General features: G+C 40.4%; 1 protein-coding gene across 1 annotated transcript in view; it reads right to left on the bottom strand.

Moving 5' to 3' along the window:
* CLSTN2 (calsyntenin 2) overlaps positions 1–21314 on the bottom strand; it is a gene marked incomplete at both ends in the record, with an annotated part of 550546 nt that overhangs the window by 324337 nt on the left and 204895 nt on the right. The window contains one exon of the mRNA XM_080934098.1: positions 10332–10454. Within this exon, the coding sequence (XP_080790224.1) occupies positions 10332–10454 (123 nt within the window). The remainder of the gene's footprint in view (positions 1–10331; positions 10455–21314) is intronic.

Raw genomic sequence — 21314 nt, forward strand, 5'->3', positions numbered from 1 at the left:
GTTACTGTATGTTTCCCTTTAATAGCACCTAAAATGGGAGTGATGACTGAGGATTTCTGTTTCCTAAAGAGTGGAAAGGTAAAATAATCTTTGTTTTAGTGCACAGGCCTATGGATTAAGATTAAGATCCAAAATCTTGAGCCCCGTGACCGAATCTATGATTGGATAAGCCTTCTGGGATTCTGGAACAGAGGACAGTATATTTAGCATGCAGAAAGGTTACAAATACTAGTGCATTGGTGGTGGGTTCTGGCAGAACAATGCTCATGAGTCTAAAGTTGCCCATCTCCAAGTAGTCCAATTGGGCACTGACTCTAGCAGTAGGTGTGCGACTTGTCTTAGCTAGTAAGGCAGGAACAAAAGTGCCAGAGGTATTTGTTGAAATCTGTTTGTACACGAGTATACTTCTACTGGCTGGTTTTGTGTGTCAACTTGACACAGGTTAGTCCTCAGGTTGAAGAATACCTTTATGCCATACAGCTGTAAGGCATTTTCTCAATTAGTGATTAATGTGGAAGGGTTCAGCGCATTGTGGATAGTTCCATCCCTGGGCTGGTGGTCCAGGGTTCTATAAGAAAGTACATTGAGCAAGCCATGGGAAACAAGCCAGTAAGCAGCACCCTTCCATGGCTTCAGCATCAGCTCCTGCCTCAAGGTTCTTGCCCTGCTTGAACTCCTGTCCTGACTTCTTTTGGTGATGGACAGCAATGTAAAAGTGTAACCCGAATAAACCCTTTCCTTCCCAACTTGCTTTTTGGTCATGGTGTTCCACCCCAACATTAGAACCCTGAGATAGTTCGTTTCCTTCTCAAGAGCCTACTAAAAGCATACATAGAGACCTTTGTCATCCTATCTGTGGCCATTCTAAATTAGCCTCTCAGAGCCACTGACTTCCTATGGACCCTTAAAGACATCCAGCAAGGATCAGCTGTAGCCGGCTCAGATTGGCAGAGATGCCCAGTTAAGAGACAGAGTAATGAGCAAAGATGAATGGCTGCTGTTCTGTGGCTCCTAACTTTTGGTGTGGCTACAATACAGCAGTACTTAACTGAGAAATCTGTGCTAGAATTACAACTTCATTACCGCTGTGGCCTGGGCAAACTGTATGATCCTGTTTAACCTCCGTCTATCCTATAAAACAGAGATAATAATGGTGCCTATTTTAGAGGATCGCTGTAAAACGTAAATGATGCAGGGTTTGTAAGTACAGTGTGTATACAATAGAGTAACAATACGCCTTGGCCACATTTTCAGTTCTACTTTGTGCAAGTTGTTCTCTGTATAAGGATACAGGACTAAGGGGACATATAGGGACTGCCTCTCTCCTCACTTGCTAAGCTGTGTGCTGTGGAGTGAGACAGTGTCATTTGTAAAAAGGAACATCTGTCTCCAATTTGTACGGTCACCACGTCAACTGGCAGCACTCCTGCTATTGCTTTTCATTTCACTGTTCGCATTCCCTCGTGTTTTCCTATAGCACCGTCATTAATGCAGGGTCTCAGGAAACGCGGACTTTCTACATTCAAAGGCTTCTCTCTCAACTTGTCTCCTAGTGGGATGCTATAGAAGCTTATTCTAAAATACCATATCACTCTTCCCAGAGTTTCCAACTATAATTTACATGTTCCTTCCCAATTTTAGCTGATAATCCCACAGCTTAGAACATTCTTCAGCCCTAGACAAACTAGGGGAGGTTGTCTTCCTGAAAGCTTCCTCAACCTACTAAGAAGAATGGACCCTACTACCCACTAGTCACTCCTTAAACATGAGTCTACTTAAGGATTTAGCCATTCTTCCATTTAAGAAGGTCCTGGGTTAGGGAATATATTCCTATTATATGAAGGGAACTCAAGACACAGAGGCAGGAAGATTCCTAATTCAAAGCCAACTAGGACTATATAGTGATATCCTGTTTCAAGAAGCCAAGAGCACCTGGTTAAGTTTCTTTGTGAATACTGTTCCAGCTCCTGAACCCCTTCCTTCCTTTCTTCACAAGTCAGACAGATCCCTCTGGACATAACTTATTTGTTTCAAACGTATACCCTTTTACTTCCCTGACTGATTTATTCCACTGTGTCCTGGTTATGAATTCCTTGTAGTTCCCTGAGGAAAGCCCTCTTAGTTTCCCTGAAGCTTTCACACACTAAAGCCCACCTTGGCCTACTCGACACAGAAAGGTATGAAGCTAATGTCAAAACACTGTCTTGAGCCAGAGCTCCATGGAAAAGACTTAGGTCACGGGGATTGGCACAGAACAGAAATGGAAGGTGAGAACAGGCCATTCAAATGAAGTTCACAGAGGGTAAGCTGCCACATTGAAATTCACAAATTGCCTTCAAAAGAGAAATATAAAAAGACAAAACATGTAAGGTTACATAATGACAGAAGTTACATAGACAGGCAGCATCAGGGACCCTGAGAAAAACTGATGAGGAAGGAAAGAGGGAAATGCATGAGAAAAGGTTTGGAGGGATTTATTCCAGAAACAGTTGGGGCAAAGAACTTAAGCACTCATATCACAGAAGACCTAGAACACTTCCCCTCCCTCCAGCAACTCCATGTTGGGCATAATCCACAGTCTCGGTAGGAGGTAAAATATCCTTCGCCCCCACTCAGGCAAAGGCTGTAAGTACTAGGATTTGTGAATGGGCCATTCACTGGAATGGAAACCTGCATCCTACATTGAAAGTCATCAGAATGTAAAAAAGAGAAACTAGAATTACAGAAATGAACAGCTAGGGAGAGTACAGTTTGCTTTGTGGCAATGGCCAGGAGCAGTTCCCAAACATGACCCCACTCTCATACCCACCCCTAACAAGGCTGGAAGGTGCCTACCCAGAAGTACAAAGAAAGCACAGGACCATATCTGTGCTTTATCCCACACTGATGGCACACAGGGGCTTGCCCACCCTGCCTGATTGGTAGGATCCCCAAGCTCTCATGGAACCAGGCTCATGGGTATGACCACTGTAAGGGCATTGCTGGGACTCGACAACCACAGATGTATTTTCCATTGCTGTCTTCCCAGAGATCAAAAGTGCCACTGTGGCTAGGTCTTCCATCTTATTTATAGCCAGCTGTTCCCATAACCAGTCAGTTGTTTCAGTTTTCAAGCAATTTTTATATTTCTCCTATATAAATCTGGGGGCCTTTGATCAGGGTTACTACAGTGAGGCTGAAAACCTGGTCATAAAGAAGGGGGCCTGAAGATCTGAAGACTTGGGCATGGTGCTCCCCTCCAGGGGCAGGAGAATGTGAGCCCCCTGTCTTCCCTGTCTAAGAACACAACCTCAATCAGTCCCTGAAAGAAGGCATCTGTTTTATTCTCTCTTTATGAATTAAACCCCCAAATGAAACCCATTAGGTCTATTTAAGAAAATCACTTCATAGAGTTGACAATGAAAGAATTATTTTCTTTATTAAGAAAAAGGAAAAGGATTGAAAACAAATCTACATATCCAAAAAATAGTGGGATGACTAATAAATATAGCCCCAACTGTGAACTACAGATAAGCCTGAACCCAGTTTTTGGCAGTGAACGATAAGATGATACTTGTGGATGAAGCCAATTATGCCACAGAGAGCCTCATCCTTCCTTAGTTGTTGATTCATACATTCATTTATGCTGCCAAGACTAGAGGCTGGAGAGTCACAGGGTAACGCCATACCTGAACACACCAGATGAGGGCGTCCCTCTAGATAAGGCTTGTCTATTGTGTCTCTGTGTCCTGTCCCACACCTCTTCAGTGACTTGTGATGCTTCTGTAAGCCACCAAAACATATTTCCTTATATCTTTCTATAAGTTAGCTTAAGACAACCCAATGATTATTTAACATGAAAATGCCAGGAATGAGCAGCAGTGAGAATTACCTCTGTGACTGGCCTAAGTAAAATACAACAGCACACTATTAAAACTTTAGTTCAATGTTGTCATCTATAGAAGGCTCGGTGAGAGATGACCAAGAGAGATTATCAGGTGCAGGAGGTGCTGGTGATGATACAAACCTCCTAAACTATACAGTTCTTCTCCAATGAGAAAAACAAACAAAAAAAAAGTTAAAAGGGAAGAACATAGCATGTGATTGACAGTTATTAAGGCTGAGTCTGATGCTAACAGATCATCTAAAGCCAGTAATAGCCACCTCCCACAGCAGACAGCTGACAGAGTGGAGAAGAGAAGGTAAGACCCGAGGCCTGAGAACTTGGACTTAGGGAGATGAACTGAGAAGTTCACAAAACTTCCTAAAGTCCTGTTTCCTTATTTACAAAACAGAACCATAGTAATTGCCTTCATCACACGCTGGCAAGAACTGAATGGCAACCCACGGAATGACAGGCTCATGTCATTTGTGCTTTTATAATAAAAGAGTGCATGGGTTTCAATTCTTTAAAAATGTAGCTTGCAATAGGTTACTCCAAGGGGATAAATTATGGGTAGAGTGTAAGAATATTCATTCCTAGCTAGCTGATATTTATTTACGGAGCTGTATGCAATCTTCAAACTATAATTTGGCTGGTCATTTCCACACTACCATGCCACTCAGGAACTGAGACAACAGTCTTCCTGGGTGACTACATTGAGCCTTAGGACAGACTCTAGACTTGTGCTTTCCCTTTCTTTTATCAACATCACAGATTATAATTGCACCAGTGTAATCAACCAAAGAGGAAGCAAACACTTGTGGCTTATTGATGATTACAAGAATCACAATTACCCTGATGATCCTCATCATCACCATGGCTATGACTAACAGAACTATGATTTATTGAACACTTTCTGGCTGCCAGACAATGCTCCGGGCAGTATTCATTAATATCTAATTATATCCATATATTAATCCCAGGAGTAGATGCTATGAATGCCTCCATTATGAACGCTCCCTTGGACGAGTTTAGTGACAACTCTGAGATTACAAAGTTAGCAAATGCAGACAGTCTAAATGCAAAAGTGTGTGTGTCTCATAAGGGGCATAAGCCAGCAAAAATAGACAAATGCAGCTGATTTCCCCCTTTGGTGGAATTTAAAGAATGCTGATATCAGATGTAGAGAATATAACGGTGGTCACCAGAGGCTGGCGGGGCTGAGGCTATGTTGGCCAGAGGATACACAGCTGTAGTGTAATTGAGATCTACTGCTGAGCAAGGTGACTATAGTTTGTGATAACATATGACCCTTGGAGAAAATAGGCTGGGTGTGATATCCTATCACTAAAATATGTCAATTCTGTGTTGCCAATTTTTTTTCTGTTCCTGTAATAAAATACTCTGACAAAATCAACTGAAAGGACAGAAAGAGTCCATTTCAGCTCACCATCCCAGGTTAGCAGTCTATCTTGCATTGACCTCACAGTGGCAGGAGCTTAAGACTGCTGTTCACATGGCATTGGCACTCAGCAAATGAAGAGCACAGAATGCAGTGGACACTTCCACTCCCTCCCTTGTTTTTACTCAGTTCAGGATTTAGCTGATGAAATGATGCCACTCACATAAATGCTCTCTTGGACATGTCCAGAGGCCCATCTCCCAGGTGATTTTGCTTTTGGCCAATTTGACAACACGTAGTGTTGTGACACAGTGTGGTCATGTCACACTGTGTGAGGTGATGTATTTGCAACTTAGTTTGACTTAAGTAGCCTACAGTTTATTGATATGATTAAAACATAATATTTTATACATTATAAAGTATACAATGATGTTCCTCTATCTAAAAATAATAGAAAAAAATGAATGTTTATGATCCGCACCCTCCCTGCTTACTGTATGAAATCATGGCAGACTAAACCCTGGAAGGTCTCTGCCATTAGGCTCTTATTGAGCCCTAAGTGGAATCCAGGTCCGTGGACAGGTCCACAGAGAGGTAGGAAAGAAGACACTCTAAAGTGAATGGGAAGAAAAATAGAGTTAACTATGAAAGAAAGAGCAATCATTGACATATCCAGCATGGTAACCAGATAATCAAACTAGGTCAAATCATATTCTAGACAATTTTCTAGTAGGTCTTCAGAGACTCACCCAGGCTGAGAAGCCAGCCAATTATGCCTGATCATCCTCTGCTGCCCTGTCCTTATAAGAGACAAGTCCAGACTAGCCCAGTGTAGACAAATGAGTAGTACTTCTGTTATCTCTGAAAGGCAATCTAATTCCCTTCAAATTTAAAAGTCTCCACAGTTTTTTAACAGGCCTCAGTGGGGCACACGTAGAAATTAATAAGTTCATGGTGTGCCTGGCTTGCTTTCATTATCATTTTTTTTGTCGTGCAATGGATGGAATTTCCATTATTACTTAAGGATTTTTCTGTGTCTGATTCTTTAAGAAGGTCAAGTCTACAGAGCTCAGACTCTAAGTTGAGAAGTAAGCCAAGCAAGTCTAATAGCTGGCTGAAGTCTCCTGGAGGTTTTTTTCTGGTCAAATAGGACAAAGATTCAGAGCAAAATGGTAGGGACATGGAACTCAGAGAGTCCCTACAGAAGACAGGCTCCTGTCTCTCCCACAAGTTCACCTATCCAAGAATACTGGGCAAGTTGGTTAACCTCAATGCCAAATAGGTATTTCTTCTATAAAATGAGCATAAAGAAAAGGCTGGAGGACTAAACCCAAATGAACTAAACACACACCACATCTGGAGCATGTGGCATAGACATTCTTTTTGTCATCCAAAGAACAACCCTGGAAAGCCTAGCTCATTCACAGATAATGTTATTAAAGCTAATACAATCAGCTACTGTGTGACGCTGTCACCAATTCATCATTAGAGTGAGCAACATGGGAGCCAGAGGAGGACTCAGATGGTGTGAACAGAATTACAGGGTCAGGCAACTTTTTGAAGAGCAATCTAATGTGTTTCAGGAGCTCACAGATGCTTGCCCAATTAATCTTACTGTTGAAAACACATAGCCAATAGACTCAGAAAGGGCAGGTTTGTGTGCAACAAAATAGAAATAGATACATTGCCCACAGGTAAAGGTAAACTCTGGAACACTCATTAGGATACTTATAGTGTTAATGTTATTTAACTAACACTCAATTCTAATATGAAATGCAAGAGGTGATAATAATTTTTAACAAGGAGTAGACACGTGACTGAAAGGAGGTCTACTGAAATGCTGAGTCTCTACTCGTGGGAAGGTGTAGCTCTGTGTTTTCCTTATGTGCACTCAACAGTACTCTCCGGGTTTCCTACAGCCAATGCTTTCCTTTTATTTAGATGAGCACTGCCTACAATAGCATATAATTCTAAATTAATTTTTAACAGAATTTTTATTTTCGTGGAACAATCTTTTTTTTTTCTCCTAAAAAATCCTAAACGGTAGGAGAGGATAAGAGAAAGAAAGTTGAACAAGAATGATTTAAAGGGACAGTCTTTCACCAAGCATAGCTCAGTTCACCTGCTCAACAGAAAGAAAAGATGCAGAGAGAAGGCAGAGGAAAGTGACCCCCATTGCAGGAGCGGTCGAGAAGGGGAGCCAAGAGCTCCGGCTGACGTGGAGGGTGATGAAGCAGGCAGATATAAATTTTTCAATTTTATGAGAATGATAGGGATCTGAAATAAATCTTCGGTATTTTCTTTTTAAGATAAATGTTTTAAAAATAAATGCCCGTAGCAGGGATGGATGGTTAGTGTCCATGTCCTGTCTTACAGCTGGCCATAAATAATACTGAGAAAAATAGCTTTGACCGTAGTAAAAAAGCACCTTTATTTTTTACTCTTAAGAGCTTGGCAGATTATATTTTGATGCATTAAGCCAGATTTCTTTTTAAGGCAGCTGCAAAAATAACAGGTGGAGTATAGACATTGTCTCTGGTTGGAAATAGCTACTCGGGGCTTGGCTGAGGGGCAAATCTGTTTCAAAACACGCCTCAACAACTGTGAGCACATCTGATAAAATACAAATTCAAGTTTAAGGCACTTGATGGGGCCTCAACTTAAGAAATGCTTTGGTGAGTCTCTGGGTGTTTTTTTTTTTTTTTTTTTTTTTTTTTTTTTTTAATTGTCTGAAAGCCTCCTAAACTGAGAAGACTAAGTAATCTGCTATGAATATAAACTCTCAAGTACCAGATTTGCTTGAAATTAAATGTCTTTTTATTGTGGTCTCTCTGTTGAGAGGGGGTCACTTTGCTGTAGACATTAGTTCCTTGCTCACAGAGGGTTCCCTTAGGGGTAGGCATAGTAAATAGTCAGACACATTGCTCATCTTTGGATTCCTCAGGCTCCCAGCATCAGAGTGACTAAAGGACACCCTGTTACTTCCTGGGACTTTGCCAGCAGTTTACAATGTTATGCTTGAAAGAGAGGTCAACAGCACAGACAGGAATGGGAAAGACAGCCCTGCTCCATGGGAAGGCCTCTGTGCATAAACTGTGAGAGAAAGGGTGGGTGCTGAGCTGTACACAGAGATGGAAGAGGGAGCCAATTGGGGATTATGATGCAGATCTGTGACTCTACACTCAGAAGGTTATGGCCAGAAATCCCAGGTCTGAGCACAACCTGGGATCTATGCTGAATTCCAGGCCAGCCCAGATAAATGCTGCTTCTTAGGATAAAAGAAAGGAAAGGAGGGAGGAAGCGAGAGGGAAGGTGAGAAAGAGGGAGAGAGGGAGGGAGGGAGAACAGAAAGAACCAAAGGAGACTGTGACTCATCTCTGCACGTGATTTCTGATGCACAGAGATTAACCAAAATCTTGCATTTTTACAAATCTACCATTTTCTAAATGTTGTGTCTATTTTTAACGTTCATGTTTAATGACAAACCAAACAGTTCCATGACCCACACATTTTGTGCTAATTTTCCTTTAAAAATCTTATTTCCAGACACTGTTAAAGGCATTGGTTAACCCCATGACCATATTAATTATGCCCAGAAGAAACTTGAAGTAGATTGTTCCTAGTCTATTGAAGAGAGAGAAAGGTGGAACCTCATCCTTTGTAGAAAATAAAATGGCATGAGAGTTGTAGTTCAACGTGTCATTTGGTTAGAGGACATTTGGAAGATGTTTGAGGATTCCTCAAACTTAAACATCACAAAAGTCACATATAGGTGCCCTTGGTAGGTACCATGCTACATAAAATAAAGATAAAGCCTCCCAAGAGTCTTTCCCCTTCTCTCTAAAAATGCTTATGGGCTTATCTTCACATAGCACTGAGTTTAACCCAGCCCATCACTCCCGACTTTATAATGTTCTGTAATGAATAAAAGGCCTTCACAGAGCATCTCTCTTAAAAGTGCAAAAGAGTCATTTTTTTTTCTGCCCAAGTAGCTCATAATGTAGCAGACAAACTGTCAGAAAAAATAGACTTCATCATGGTGAAAACCCCTGCCTGGCACCCATCGATCATAAAGCAATCTTCTAGAGGTCTTGAAAACCTTCATTAAATTTCCTGTCTTTCCCTTGACAGTTATAAAATGTTAACAATATTCCCTGTGACACAGGCATCTTCAGACATTCTTTCTCTAAGGCCTCCTACCCAAGACTGTGCCCTTTTCCTTGTCTTTACACAGATCCATGGAAGCAGTTGGTACTGTAGTATCCTCCACACACCCTTTCTGGAGTCTGACCTTTGCAGGACCTCAGGGTGAGAGCAATTATAGCCTTGACACAAGAAATCTCTCTGGTCAAAAAGTACAAAGGGCTAAGTCACCCTGACTTCAAATTTCTCCTCTAAAAGCCACACTCATGTTGAAGATCGTGGGAACAGTGCTATCCTATGTTTAGCAATCTTTTTTGATACTTCTTATTGTTTTTTTTTCTTCCTAATCTACCATGATACAAGTTTTCAATGTAGTATGTAGCTAGTGAGGATGGTCATTTCCACATTTTATCATGTCTATGGGCCATCTCTCCAGAAGCAAGATTCTCCAAAGGGATTTCACCAGTCCAACTCCTTCAACTCCAGGAACCACATCAGCATTTTCTCACCTCTTAGAAGAACAGATGCAGGCATGCAGCACAAGCCTTCAATCCTAGTGCTTTAGAAGACTGGTCTCTGTAAGGTCAGGACCAGCCTGGTCTACTTAGTGAATTCCAGGATAGTCAGTTACACAGAGAGACTCTGTCTCAAAAAAAACCAAAACAGCAAAAGCAATCACACACACACACAAAAGAACATGAGTCTTCCACGGGAACCAATGAAAAGGAGAATAATCATAAGGAGATAAATAGTTCACACTGGCATTGAGAAGAGACACACAGCATGAAAATCATAGGCCATCTACACATAGATTGGCGACAATAGCTTTTAGGTCCTAGCTCAGCTTTGTGGAGGTTTGTCATTAGGCGTCCAGAGTGAGTCCTACTAGAGCATACTAAGATACTAAGATACAAGTCATCCTACCTGCAAAGGGCACTGGAGCGTCTTTATCCAGGGCTACCAGTGGAGGGTCCAAGATGACAGTGTCATTGTTCTCAGTTATGACTCCATGATATGATGTCTCGATCCATGGCTTGTGTTTATTGACTAGAAAGTAACACAAAACAAAAGGATGACCATGTTAATAACTGATATAAAACAGAACTACAGGTGTTTCATATTTACCACATCATAGACCCAAGAACCTATGCCATAAAACATTAACCCACCTGTTATGAAGAAAAGATTCAAATATGTGTGGCTACAGCCTAATGGCACACCCATGGTCCACATAAGGTAAGCATCAAAATAGACAGGCATTATTAAGAGTTAAATTTTCTAATGTTGCCTACTATAGATGTTTCTGAGTTAAAATTCATTATCAATCAAGAAACCAACAGACTATACTGTGTGCTAGAAATACTGATCTGAACTTAACTAGATCTACCTGTAGATGTGATTACTAGATTAACACGAATGCATATATAAAACACATATGTATGAGTCCCCATATATATGTAAATATTCAACAAACACTGAGTATTTTCTGATGATTTAAAGATTATTCAAATGGTCTATTATACATAAATTAAAATTTCTCCTCAATAAACTGACCAATTCAAATCATACATTGTCTAAGGAACAACTGAATACATAAATATATATCTAAAGTGCTACAGGTTTAATGTCAGTGCATCTGAAAATTTTGTTGGCATGATAACCTCCAGTGTCTCAAAAATTGTCCTTATCTAGAAATAAAATATTTACAGAGGTAATCATATTAAAATGGGACCCCTAGGGTAGATTTTCAATGATAATAACTTGTGTCCCTCTTAAAGGGGGAAATTTTCAGGGGCTGGAGTGAAAGAGATGTCTCAGTGGTTAAGAGCACTGAATGTCCTTCCAGAGGACCACAGTTCAGTTCCAGCACCTACATAGTGGCTAACAACCGTCCATAATTCCAGTTCTAAGGGGACTTGGCACCTTCTTCTGGCCTCTGTGGACACTGCACAGACATGGTACCTAGACATGGTACAAAGACATCCATGTAGCCAAAACACACAAGCACATACAATACAAATAAATATTTAAAGAAGGGGGGTTTCACCTAGAGACAACCAAGCACACAAGAAACATACCGTGAAAGATTGAAGCTGGCTGGGCAAAATAACCCATTTGGTAAAATGCCTGCTGTGTAAGCATTAAGACCCAACTGGTCCTCAGATCAGATCTTAGGCTACTAGGCATGGAGGCCAATGCTTCTATCTCAGAACTAGGGAGGCAGAGGCAGGTGTATTCCTGGGACTTGCTAGATCTCCAGCCTATAAATGAGTACCAGGTCCCCATGAAGAACACAGTACAATAATGATGACAAAAACAATGATGATAAACTAATATAAGATGTGCAATACCTGAGAAATTACATTTAAACTTGACCTATGGTCTTGTCTTACAGGAGATATGTACCAGCTTCATGAGTGTACAAGCACACATGCACATGCACACGCACACGCACACACACACACACACACACACACACACACAAACTAGAGTTGTGCTTCTACTGGCCACTAGGTACTGTGCAGGATGGGAGTTTCCACCTGATCATTTCCCAATGTACAGATGAAGAATGGTTTTGTAATACTTTCATCTTAGATGTCAAGCATCCAAAAGTGTGACACAGTATATTTCCATTTGTCTGAAGGCAGTCAGTGTATGGTACAACATAGGAAGCGTGCCAATCAATTGTAATATACTAACAAGGACTAACTATGGTTAGAAGGTTGAGATAAGATGTTACAAGATTTTGTACGTTCACATGTAGACATCCCTGGTGAATATCTGACTTCTACTATTAAGCCATTCATCTCCTTGAAGAGTATTGTCTAATTTTTGTTTGGTTCCTATGATGTCATTGGGATATCTACAAGGGCATTTCAGCTCATCTCCCAAGAAAGTATCCTTCCCTCTCCAGTCAGCACTCCATGTTCCCATCAACAGTGATCCTTCCACTGTGAACTTCTTGATCTTTCTTTTAAGTCCTTCTCATATACCCACAGAATGAAGATGGCAAAGCAGGCACCTTAAAAAAGCAAAAAGGCATGGCCAACCCTCACACTCTGCCCAATAGATTTCAAGTTGTGGTCATATATCTTCCCCATAGCAACCTGTGAAATAGTTGTGATCATTATAAAAATGGTAAAGAAAAGGTTTCTACAAAGAGTGCCTTTCTCAAGAGAACTACTTGTTTCAGAGTGGACCAAAAAATTAACATGTCACCATGTACCAAAGATATTTACAAACTCAAAAGTACATTGATTATTTCACTCATGTAACAGACACACATTGCAGAATGCTGTCCTCAGAGCATGACAGCCATGTAGACAGTCTACACAAAAGCAGGTGAGACCACACACAGGAATCCCTCATGTTGGGCCTATTGACGTTTCCTCACAGAAGGCATGTCATTAGACACTCACCAAAGATTCCTACTTCCTCTAGAACCCTACCTGGAGGCATAGAATCCTGCCCCAGCTGCATGTAGTCTCTAAAGGAACTAGAGTAGAGAGGAGAAGACTAAATAAATGGATATTCCACTTAACATTCATGGGGGGTATTCATCAGTCCTGAGGTAAGAAGTTTTGGTAATATGACTGTTTAGGGGTTCACACATTACTGGAAGTACCCCCTCACTTGCTGTGCTGCAAGTGAGCTCAATACATTCATTAGTTCAAATTATAACTTTGGCCTGTCACTACTGCCCCGCCTGAGCTGAGTATATGTTTATTCACAGCTCTTCCAGAAAAGTTCATGGAATACCACACTACTGTAATGGATTATACCAACTTTTCAGTAGCCATGGAAAGTCAAGAGCTCAGAGAATTGAGATTAATTCTGTTGGCCTTTCCCACTCCCAGTCCATTATCCATCAAAAGTTCATTTATGAGCTGTTCCAGGATTGGTGGGGGAACCACACCTAAATCACCATCTTTCCATCTTTCTGTTTCTTACCTATGCCCCAGCCATCACAAGCCAAGCGAGTGGTTGGCAGTCTGCTGGGACAGGGATACGTGCCAAACTAGTCTCAAGTCTGAGCCCCTGAGATCCATTTCTGCTGATTGAATCCTTCTCTGAGCAGAGAGCAGCTCTGCCCATTGCGGGTATGCATGGGGCAGTAGGTCCATCCATTCTTCTATTCTGTCGTTCAGACCTGCACTTCATTACGGGCTCTGTAAGAATTACAGCCATTCCGGGCTGTCCCCACACTCCTTTGCTCTTTTATTAGCCATCAACCACAAATGCAATGTAAATAATTTGCAGCTCTTGGGAGAAACAATTAATCTCTTTTTTCCTTAATTAAACCTAGGGGCCTATTCATTCGAAATGTGTAACGAGAAGACACCTAGAGTTTCTGAGCCACTTTGTCACCTGGATCAATGCAGGCATGCTTCAGGTTTCAACTCTGGCTTAGTCTCTTCTGGGTTGTGTTAGGTGAGGCAAGGGGGCCTCTCAGAGGTTCAGTGCTATCAACTACAAGATGCAGGTAATGATGTCATACACAGGACATTCTGTCACTTAAATGTCCTGTGCTGGATTCAGAACCTCTGTCTTTTCATCATTCAGACACATTGTGACCTCTGGGCAGTGATAGCTTCTTCATGGAAAGGGCTTTATAGACTCACTTGAAAGCTGAGGCTGCTCCCTCACTGGAGGCTGATTTCCTTCTACCTACAGGTCTGCCTCCCTTTATTCTTCTCACAGCTATTAGTCAGATGGCTACTTCATTTTAGACATTCCATGCATATGGGTTGACTAATCCTCTTTTACTTTTATTTATTCATTTATTTAGTTTATCTACATATATGGTCCTGCATGTGACATAGTCCTTGCATACAGGTCAGAGCAAAACAGAGAGAAAAATCAGTTCTCCCTTCCTACTCCCTGAGTTGTGTGGTTCAAACTCAGGTTCTCATGTTTGGCAGCAAGTACCTTTTCCCACTGAGCCATCTCACCAGCCAAGACTCATTAATCCCTACAACAGCAGTGGTGAGAATTTGTACCTGTTTTCACAGGAGAGGAACTGAGACTCCAAAAAGCTTAGCTGTCCCATTTGGAAAATAAAATTGCAAAAAAGCATGGAGTTTTCTGACTTCTCTCCCACATTCTAATTTTCTCAAATCTTTTTGTTTTCTTTTCAAGTTTCACTGATGTTTTTATCTTAATATGTAAACAAAAATAAAGTCTATGCTTTGCGTATAGACCAAATCCTTAGGGTTGAAAACCAATAACCAATAATGGTGTCATAATTTGAGTAAGACTATTCCCTATAGGTTCATGTGTTTGAATAATTGGTCTCCAGCTGGTAGAACTGTTTCAGAAGTATTTGGAGGTGTGGCCTTGTTAGAGGAAGTGCATCACTGGGGGCAGGCTTTGACACTTCAAAGGACTCATGCTACCCCACTTATGTTTATGTTTCTGTCTCTGCCCCACCTCTTTGCTTCCTACCTACTGACTAAGATGTAAACCCATAGCTGTTACTGTCATTCTGTTGCTTCACCATCTAACCCTTTGAAATTATGAGCCAAAATGAAATATTTTTTCATAAGTTGCCTTGGTCATGGTGTTTTATTACTGTGATAGTAAAGTAACTAAGAGAGAGAGCTATGGCAAGTTTTATAAATGAATTTCTGTTTCTTAGTAGTTCAGTGGTCATTCCAAGAATACCATCTTTCAATGGAAATCAAGATGATCCTTTATGCTCTTTTTACGTGGATCATGCTTCATTTAAGCATGCATCATATTGGAAGAAGCCTCCTTTGTAGATATGCTCAGTCTATGGACTTAATGATTGCCTTTGGTTTCTACTGAGAAATGAATAGAGACTTCTACACTACTCGGTTGTGTCTAAACTTTTAAATAATCCTATCCTCATCTATTTTCTGTTTATAAAACAGAGATGCTTATTTCTGAAGTCATTTATGAATAGTTCAAAAAGAGTTTAGGTAAATGTAATACAATCACCATTCAAAAACCAATAACTTCCCAGTCCATTTTATGCTTTCATATACCTAAAGATTGACCTCACCCTCTTGGAGATATCTAGCACGAACCCGCCTCTCTGTGTTTCTTTCTCTCTCTTTCTCTGTCTCTCTGTCTCTCTGTCTCTCTGTCTCTCTGTCTCTCTCTCTCTCTCTCTCTCTCTCTCTCTCTCTCACACACACACACACACACACACACACACACACATACACTATCCATAAAATATATAAAAAGCATTCTGAGGATTGAGGGATAATGGGGAAATTATTTTCAAAAATTGGAAAAATTCAACATCTATGTATAAATATATCTATCAAAGAAAAATGGAATAGGTTCTTCAATCTGCTAAAGAATGTTTGCTAAATCTGAAAGCTTAGTAGTAGAAAACTTCTTGTCTAATAGTAAAGACTAGATGCCTTTTACATATAAATAGGACAATGGAATGACGTCTACTCTTCACTACAGTGACATTTTACTGGTCATTCCAATGAGATCTAAAAAGTACATTCCGTAAAGTCCTAAGAAACACAGTCAATAAAACAATACAATAAAATAAAAGTACCATTTACAGGCACTGACTATAGCTTAAGGAAATTGTAAATAAAAAGTACTGTTATAATAATATCAAAACAACAAAACACTTAGGAATAACTCTCACAAAATGCATATAAGATCTCCATGCTCTGAAGTTCAGGCTTCTCTGTGTAGGAACAGTGCTCACGAGTTGGGAGACTCAATAGAATCATGACTAAATGTTCCTAGAATTGACCTACAGAGCCAAAGAAACTCCAAGGAAACCATCTCAGAATTTGGGAAAGGAAAGGGAGATAAAGAGTTTAAATGTCTTTTAAAAGTACCAGCAGGAATATTTAAAATAAAAAATTTTAATTTGTATGCTAATAAAAAAGCACAACATTGCCAAAATAAGTTTGAGAACAAAGTTGGGATAGTTACATTAAGTGATATTAAGGTTTATCATGCTTCAGAATCAAGACAGTACAGGAACTGATAAGGGGGGGCATGTAGCTCATTGGAAAGATATAATTCCAGTAATAATCATATCTCATATTCACTACCACAAAGAATTCATTGAGGAATGGATAGACTTTTCATTAAATTCTCCTGAGGAAAAAAAGATATTTGGATGCCTTACAACAAGTGTTGGTCTTACTACACTGCATCCATAACAATTGTCTCTAAATATAATTTACATAGTTCTGTGCATATAAATTAAAATTGTAAAATTGTTACAACAGAGTATAGAAAACTCTCTACTATCCTTGGATTAGATTACTAGAACAAACACAAAACATACCAGATAAAATATAATAATTGAAAAATAAAATATCATAAAATGATAAACTTCTTTGAAAAAAAAATATTCCTCAGGAAAATAACTTAGAAGAGCCACAGTCTGGAAGAAATTATTTAGAGAATATATCACATCAAAGGCCTGTATCCAAAACATATAAACAATATTTTGAATTCTCTGAGAAGAAGATAAACAGTCTAATAAAAAATGACCAACAACTTAACAGAGCTGTCAAGAAATAAATATATAAAGATAAATTATGAACATGGTGGGACAGCCAGCCTCGATGGATAGCAGAGGCATTTACATTAGTGTTACATTAGTGCTCAGCGTGCTGCTGCCCAAAGAGCTGCAGTGAAGAAGGTAGTGCCACATTCAGATGAAGCAACCAAAGATGGAAAATAATATGAAATGATAAATGGTTTAGTTAGGATTCTGTTTGCCTTTATAAAACTACCTGGCCATTCTAATCCTATGTGATTCAGTCTTGAGAAATTCGAACATAAATTACCCAGAAGACCTCCATATGAGCTTTTATTTAGATTAGTGTCAAACTGAAGACCAGTAGGTATGTCCAGATAAGAGACACTCACACAACACTATTAATAGATCAGATGCTGATACCTGGGGGGGTGGGGAAGCAGGTCAACTTACAAACCGCTCACTGGTGAACAAGGTCAAACAGGATAGCTGTCTGCTATCTAATGTCATTCTATAAATTTCTAGAAATGCCAACGTTTAAGCACAGATGGAACAAGAAGCTTGCTGGAATGAGAGACTTGCTTTCTATTTGGATTGTGGCAGTTACAACATTTACATGATCATTTTTCAAAATGTATGGAGCAACCGTCAAAAGGGTGAATCTTTTTATGCATAAACCGAGCCTCACTATGTGGAGCAAGAATACATGTCTTATCCTCAAAGGACTGTCAGCCTAAGAGAGAATGCATGATAACTACAACATAAAAAGGGGCATGCAAGAAGAAACAGACTCCAGCTAAAGAGAAAGATCAGAGCACCACTACAGATAGTAAGACAGCAGTTCTTCCAGGACTCTGACTCTGACGGATAGGCATGGACCTGTGGTCACACAGTGACCCTGGCAAAAGTCGGTGTGTCTCAAGAGAAATCCAACATAAAACAAACACTGACACAAACCAACAACAGTAACAGGAAAAAATGTCATATATGCAGTAATTGGACATATGAGAAAGTGAATGGTATGTGGGAGCAGGAGGGAGATTGGGGAAGTTATAATAATCAGAATCCATATTATATAGGTATAAAATTACCTGAGAGAGAGAGAGAGAGAGAGAGAGAGAGAGAGAGAGAGAGACAGAGAGAGAGAGAGACAGAGAGACAGACAGACAGAGAGACAGAGATACAGAGAGAGAGACAGAGAGAGCAAACATAAACCAAGCAGGGGCAAATGAGGGAAACGATATCTGGCACAGGAATAGGGAGCTATGGGTAAAGCAGCTAGAATGCTACGGAGAGATGTGTGTAAATATGTTTGACCAGATAACAGAAGGATCCAGGCTAACCACTAGGCTGAACTTCCAGGAAGCATCCACACAATATAGAGATCATTCACACACAGAAATCATTCATAAGCTACTTCCAAACTCTTGCTCCCTAGAAAGACAGAGATGTACCTCCTATCCAGGAGGAAGACTCGGGTATTAATGCTTATAACCTAGCTACTATTATTCACCGGCCTTTTGTAATGTCTGGACCTTGAACAAAATAATTTGCCTGTTTATTTTTTCACTACACCAAGGACAGTCCATTCACGCCTGGCTTTATTTGGATGTAACATCAGAACTGACTTTGTATCAGTTCCCATGGGGTAGTGCTCCTGTCTGCTGCACATACCTTTTGGAGGATGACCCATCACACCCTGTCCCTTTAGGTCTGCTTCTTGCCTGTCCTGTCTCTTATTCACATTTCAGAATCTGGAAAATGCCTGTGTCTTTGCATGTGGAGGAGGGGGCGCCAATGTAACGTTTGTGCTCCATTTACAGAGAAATTAGGTCTCACCACCCAGTGCTCCTTTAACTAGAGCAGGGAGCATTCTCATGGGAGCAGGCTATGCTCCTCCCTTTGCTGCTACTTCTGAAAAGGCATGTTAATGTTCCCCAAAGCAGCAGAGCCCTGTGGCTGCTGGTGGTGGTGGGGTTACTTTTTGACTCTTTCTCCTTTCAACGTAAAGTTCACCTGTCTGGAAACTGTTGGATCTCAGAACTCTAATACTGGTATTTCCATATCAGCCTATACTGCCTATCTCATGCCTAGTGCATTCTCATTAGCTCCTTCCTAGCATTCTTCTCCAAGTCCTAAGCCTTGAGAGTAAGCAGCATCCTGGATCTGAGGATGTTGGTAGCTCCTGTCAGTTCCCAAAATACTACAAATCACTAGTCAATGAAGCAGGTACTCCTTTACCTTCTAGGTACCTCCAAGATGGCATGGGGGCAATGTCTGTTTATAATGAGTAGGTATCCAACATCACCCGATACAATGAGGGCATGTGTTACAAGCCTTAAGGTAGCCCTATCACTTAATGAGAAGCAATGTGCTCTGCTGGAAGTACCAATGAAAGCATTTTAAATACAAACTCCATGTGCGTAGCTCACAGGCTAAAATGCACAATAAAGAAGGCTTATTTATGTTGCTTTAAATGTGTTGGAGATATTGTAGGAAAGATGGGTAAGTCATTAATCCATAGCTGCTTGATAGGGGGCTTTTTGTTTGTTTGTTTGTTTTTTGAAATTCTCTTTCCCTTCTGCTCCCTCTCTCCCCACTCCCCTTTCTCTCTTTTCACCAACTTATCCACGGTTTGTGTTGTCCTTCTATCTTTTCTTTTCTGTCCACAAATAATTGTGTATCATATTGAGTACTTTCAAAGTTGTTAACTGAATGTTAGGGTCTTAGTTAGGGTTTTACTGCTGTGAACAAACAGCATGACCAAGGTAACTCTTAGAAGAATAGCACTTAATTTGGGCTGACTTACAGGTTCAGAGGCTCAATCCATAATGATGAAGGCAGGAAGCATGGCAGCATCCAGGCAGATGAGGGCCTAGGGGAGCTGAGAGTTATACATTTTCACCCAAAGACAGACAGAAGACTAGCTTCCAGACAGATAGGAGGAGGGTCTCCAAGCCCACCCCCACAGTGACATAGTTCCTCCATCAAGGCCACACCTCCTTCAATAAGACTATATAGTGACAGTCCCTAGGCCAAGCATATTCAAACCACCACAGTTAGTAATATCAAGATAAGTTAATTATCACTATCCCATATAAATATTGGGTCAGAAGAAAGGTAGAAATGTATATATCATAATGCTATATAATATTACATCTGTGAGTTTTGAGCTTGTCTCTATACTAGGTATTTGGACACTTAACTAAAGTTCACCCTTCATTGACCCCAAGGTAGACTAGAAGGAGTGCGGAAATGCGTAGATTCAATGAAATCCCAATCAAAATCTCAATGACATTCTTTTCAGAATGAAGCAAAACTATTCTAAAGGTTATATGAAACCCCAAAAGACTCTAGATATCCAAAGTCAATGTGACCATAAACAACAAAAGAACAAGAATGAATGGACTGCCTTACCAGATTCCAATCAATAATATGTAGCCATAGTAATAAAAACATGTATCATGGAAACAGACATGTAGGCTAATGGAACAAAATAGAAGATCCCACCATGAGTGCATGTAACTACAGCCATCTGTTATTTGACCAAGTAATTAAATATGTGCTAGAGAAAGAGAAAAAAACATAGCATCTTTAACAAATGGTGCTGGGAGAACTCGATGGCCACATACAGAACAGAATTAGACTTATATCTATCAGTCTGCACAAAACTAAAACCTTCCAGATGGATCCAAGACCTCAAAGTGAACTCCAGAATTCTGAGCATGCCCCAAGAAATCACATGCAGGACCCTGTAAGAAATGGGATGAGGAGGGAACTTTCTGAGTAAGACTCCATTCACTCTGGAAGTAAGACCAACCGTTGACAAAAATTGACCTCATAAAAAGATCAAGTTTCTGTCCAGCAAAGAAAACCAGTTAATAGGGTGAAGGAATATTGGCTGGTTTCAAATTTCTAGTGTTCCACACCAACAGAATATCTTCACCAGCTCTTTCAACCCTCTTCTTTACACAAAGTGGGTAACTACACCCCCACAGGCTTGTTAGGAGAACAACTGTCAAATCTGGCTCAATGTGCAAAACACCTCACAGGTCCCTAAGGAGGCTCAAATCTGCAGCCTGAGATCAAAGCTCAGGGTGCCCCACACACAGACACTCTGTAATTGATAAGTCTTTGTTTGAATAGCGAACATCTTGACTCATAGGGCCTGGAAAAACCAGAGTCCCTGAAGAGTCAGTCTCAGGAGTTGGTAGGCTAGAAATGAGGGAGGCTGCATTGTTTTATGTCCCTCTTCAGCTGCAGGAACCAGCTCTTTTTTTCCACGCAAAATGTCTTACCTACTGAAAAACATTATTGGACTAAAGTGTGCACTAAATTGTTATATCTGTAATTCCCCAAGATTGTTATTACTCCAATATCTCATACTTCACTGCATTTTAAACATTTGAACTCCC

This window comes from Micromys minutus (assembly GCF_963924665.1).
Source record: "Micromys minutus genome assembly, chromosome: 21".
Taxonomy (NCBI): domain Eukaryota; kingdom Metazoa; phylum Chordata; class Mammalia; order Rodentia; family Muridae; genus Micromys; species Micromys minutus.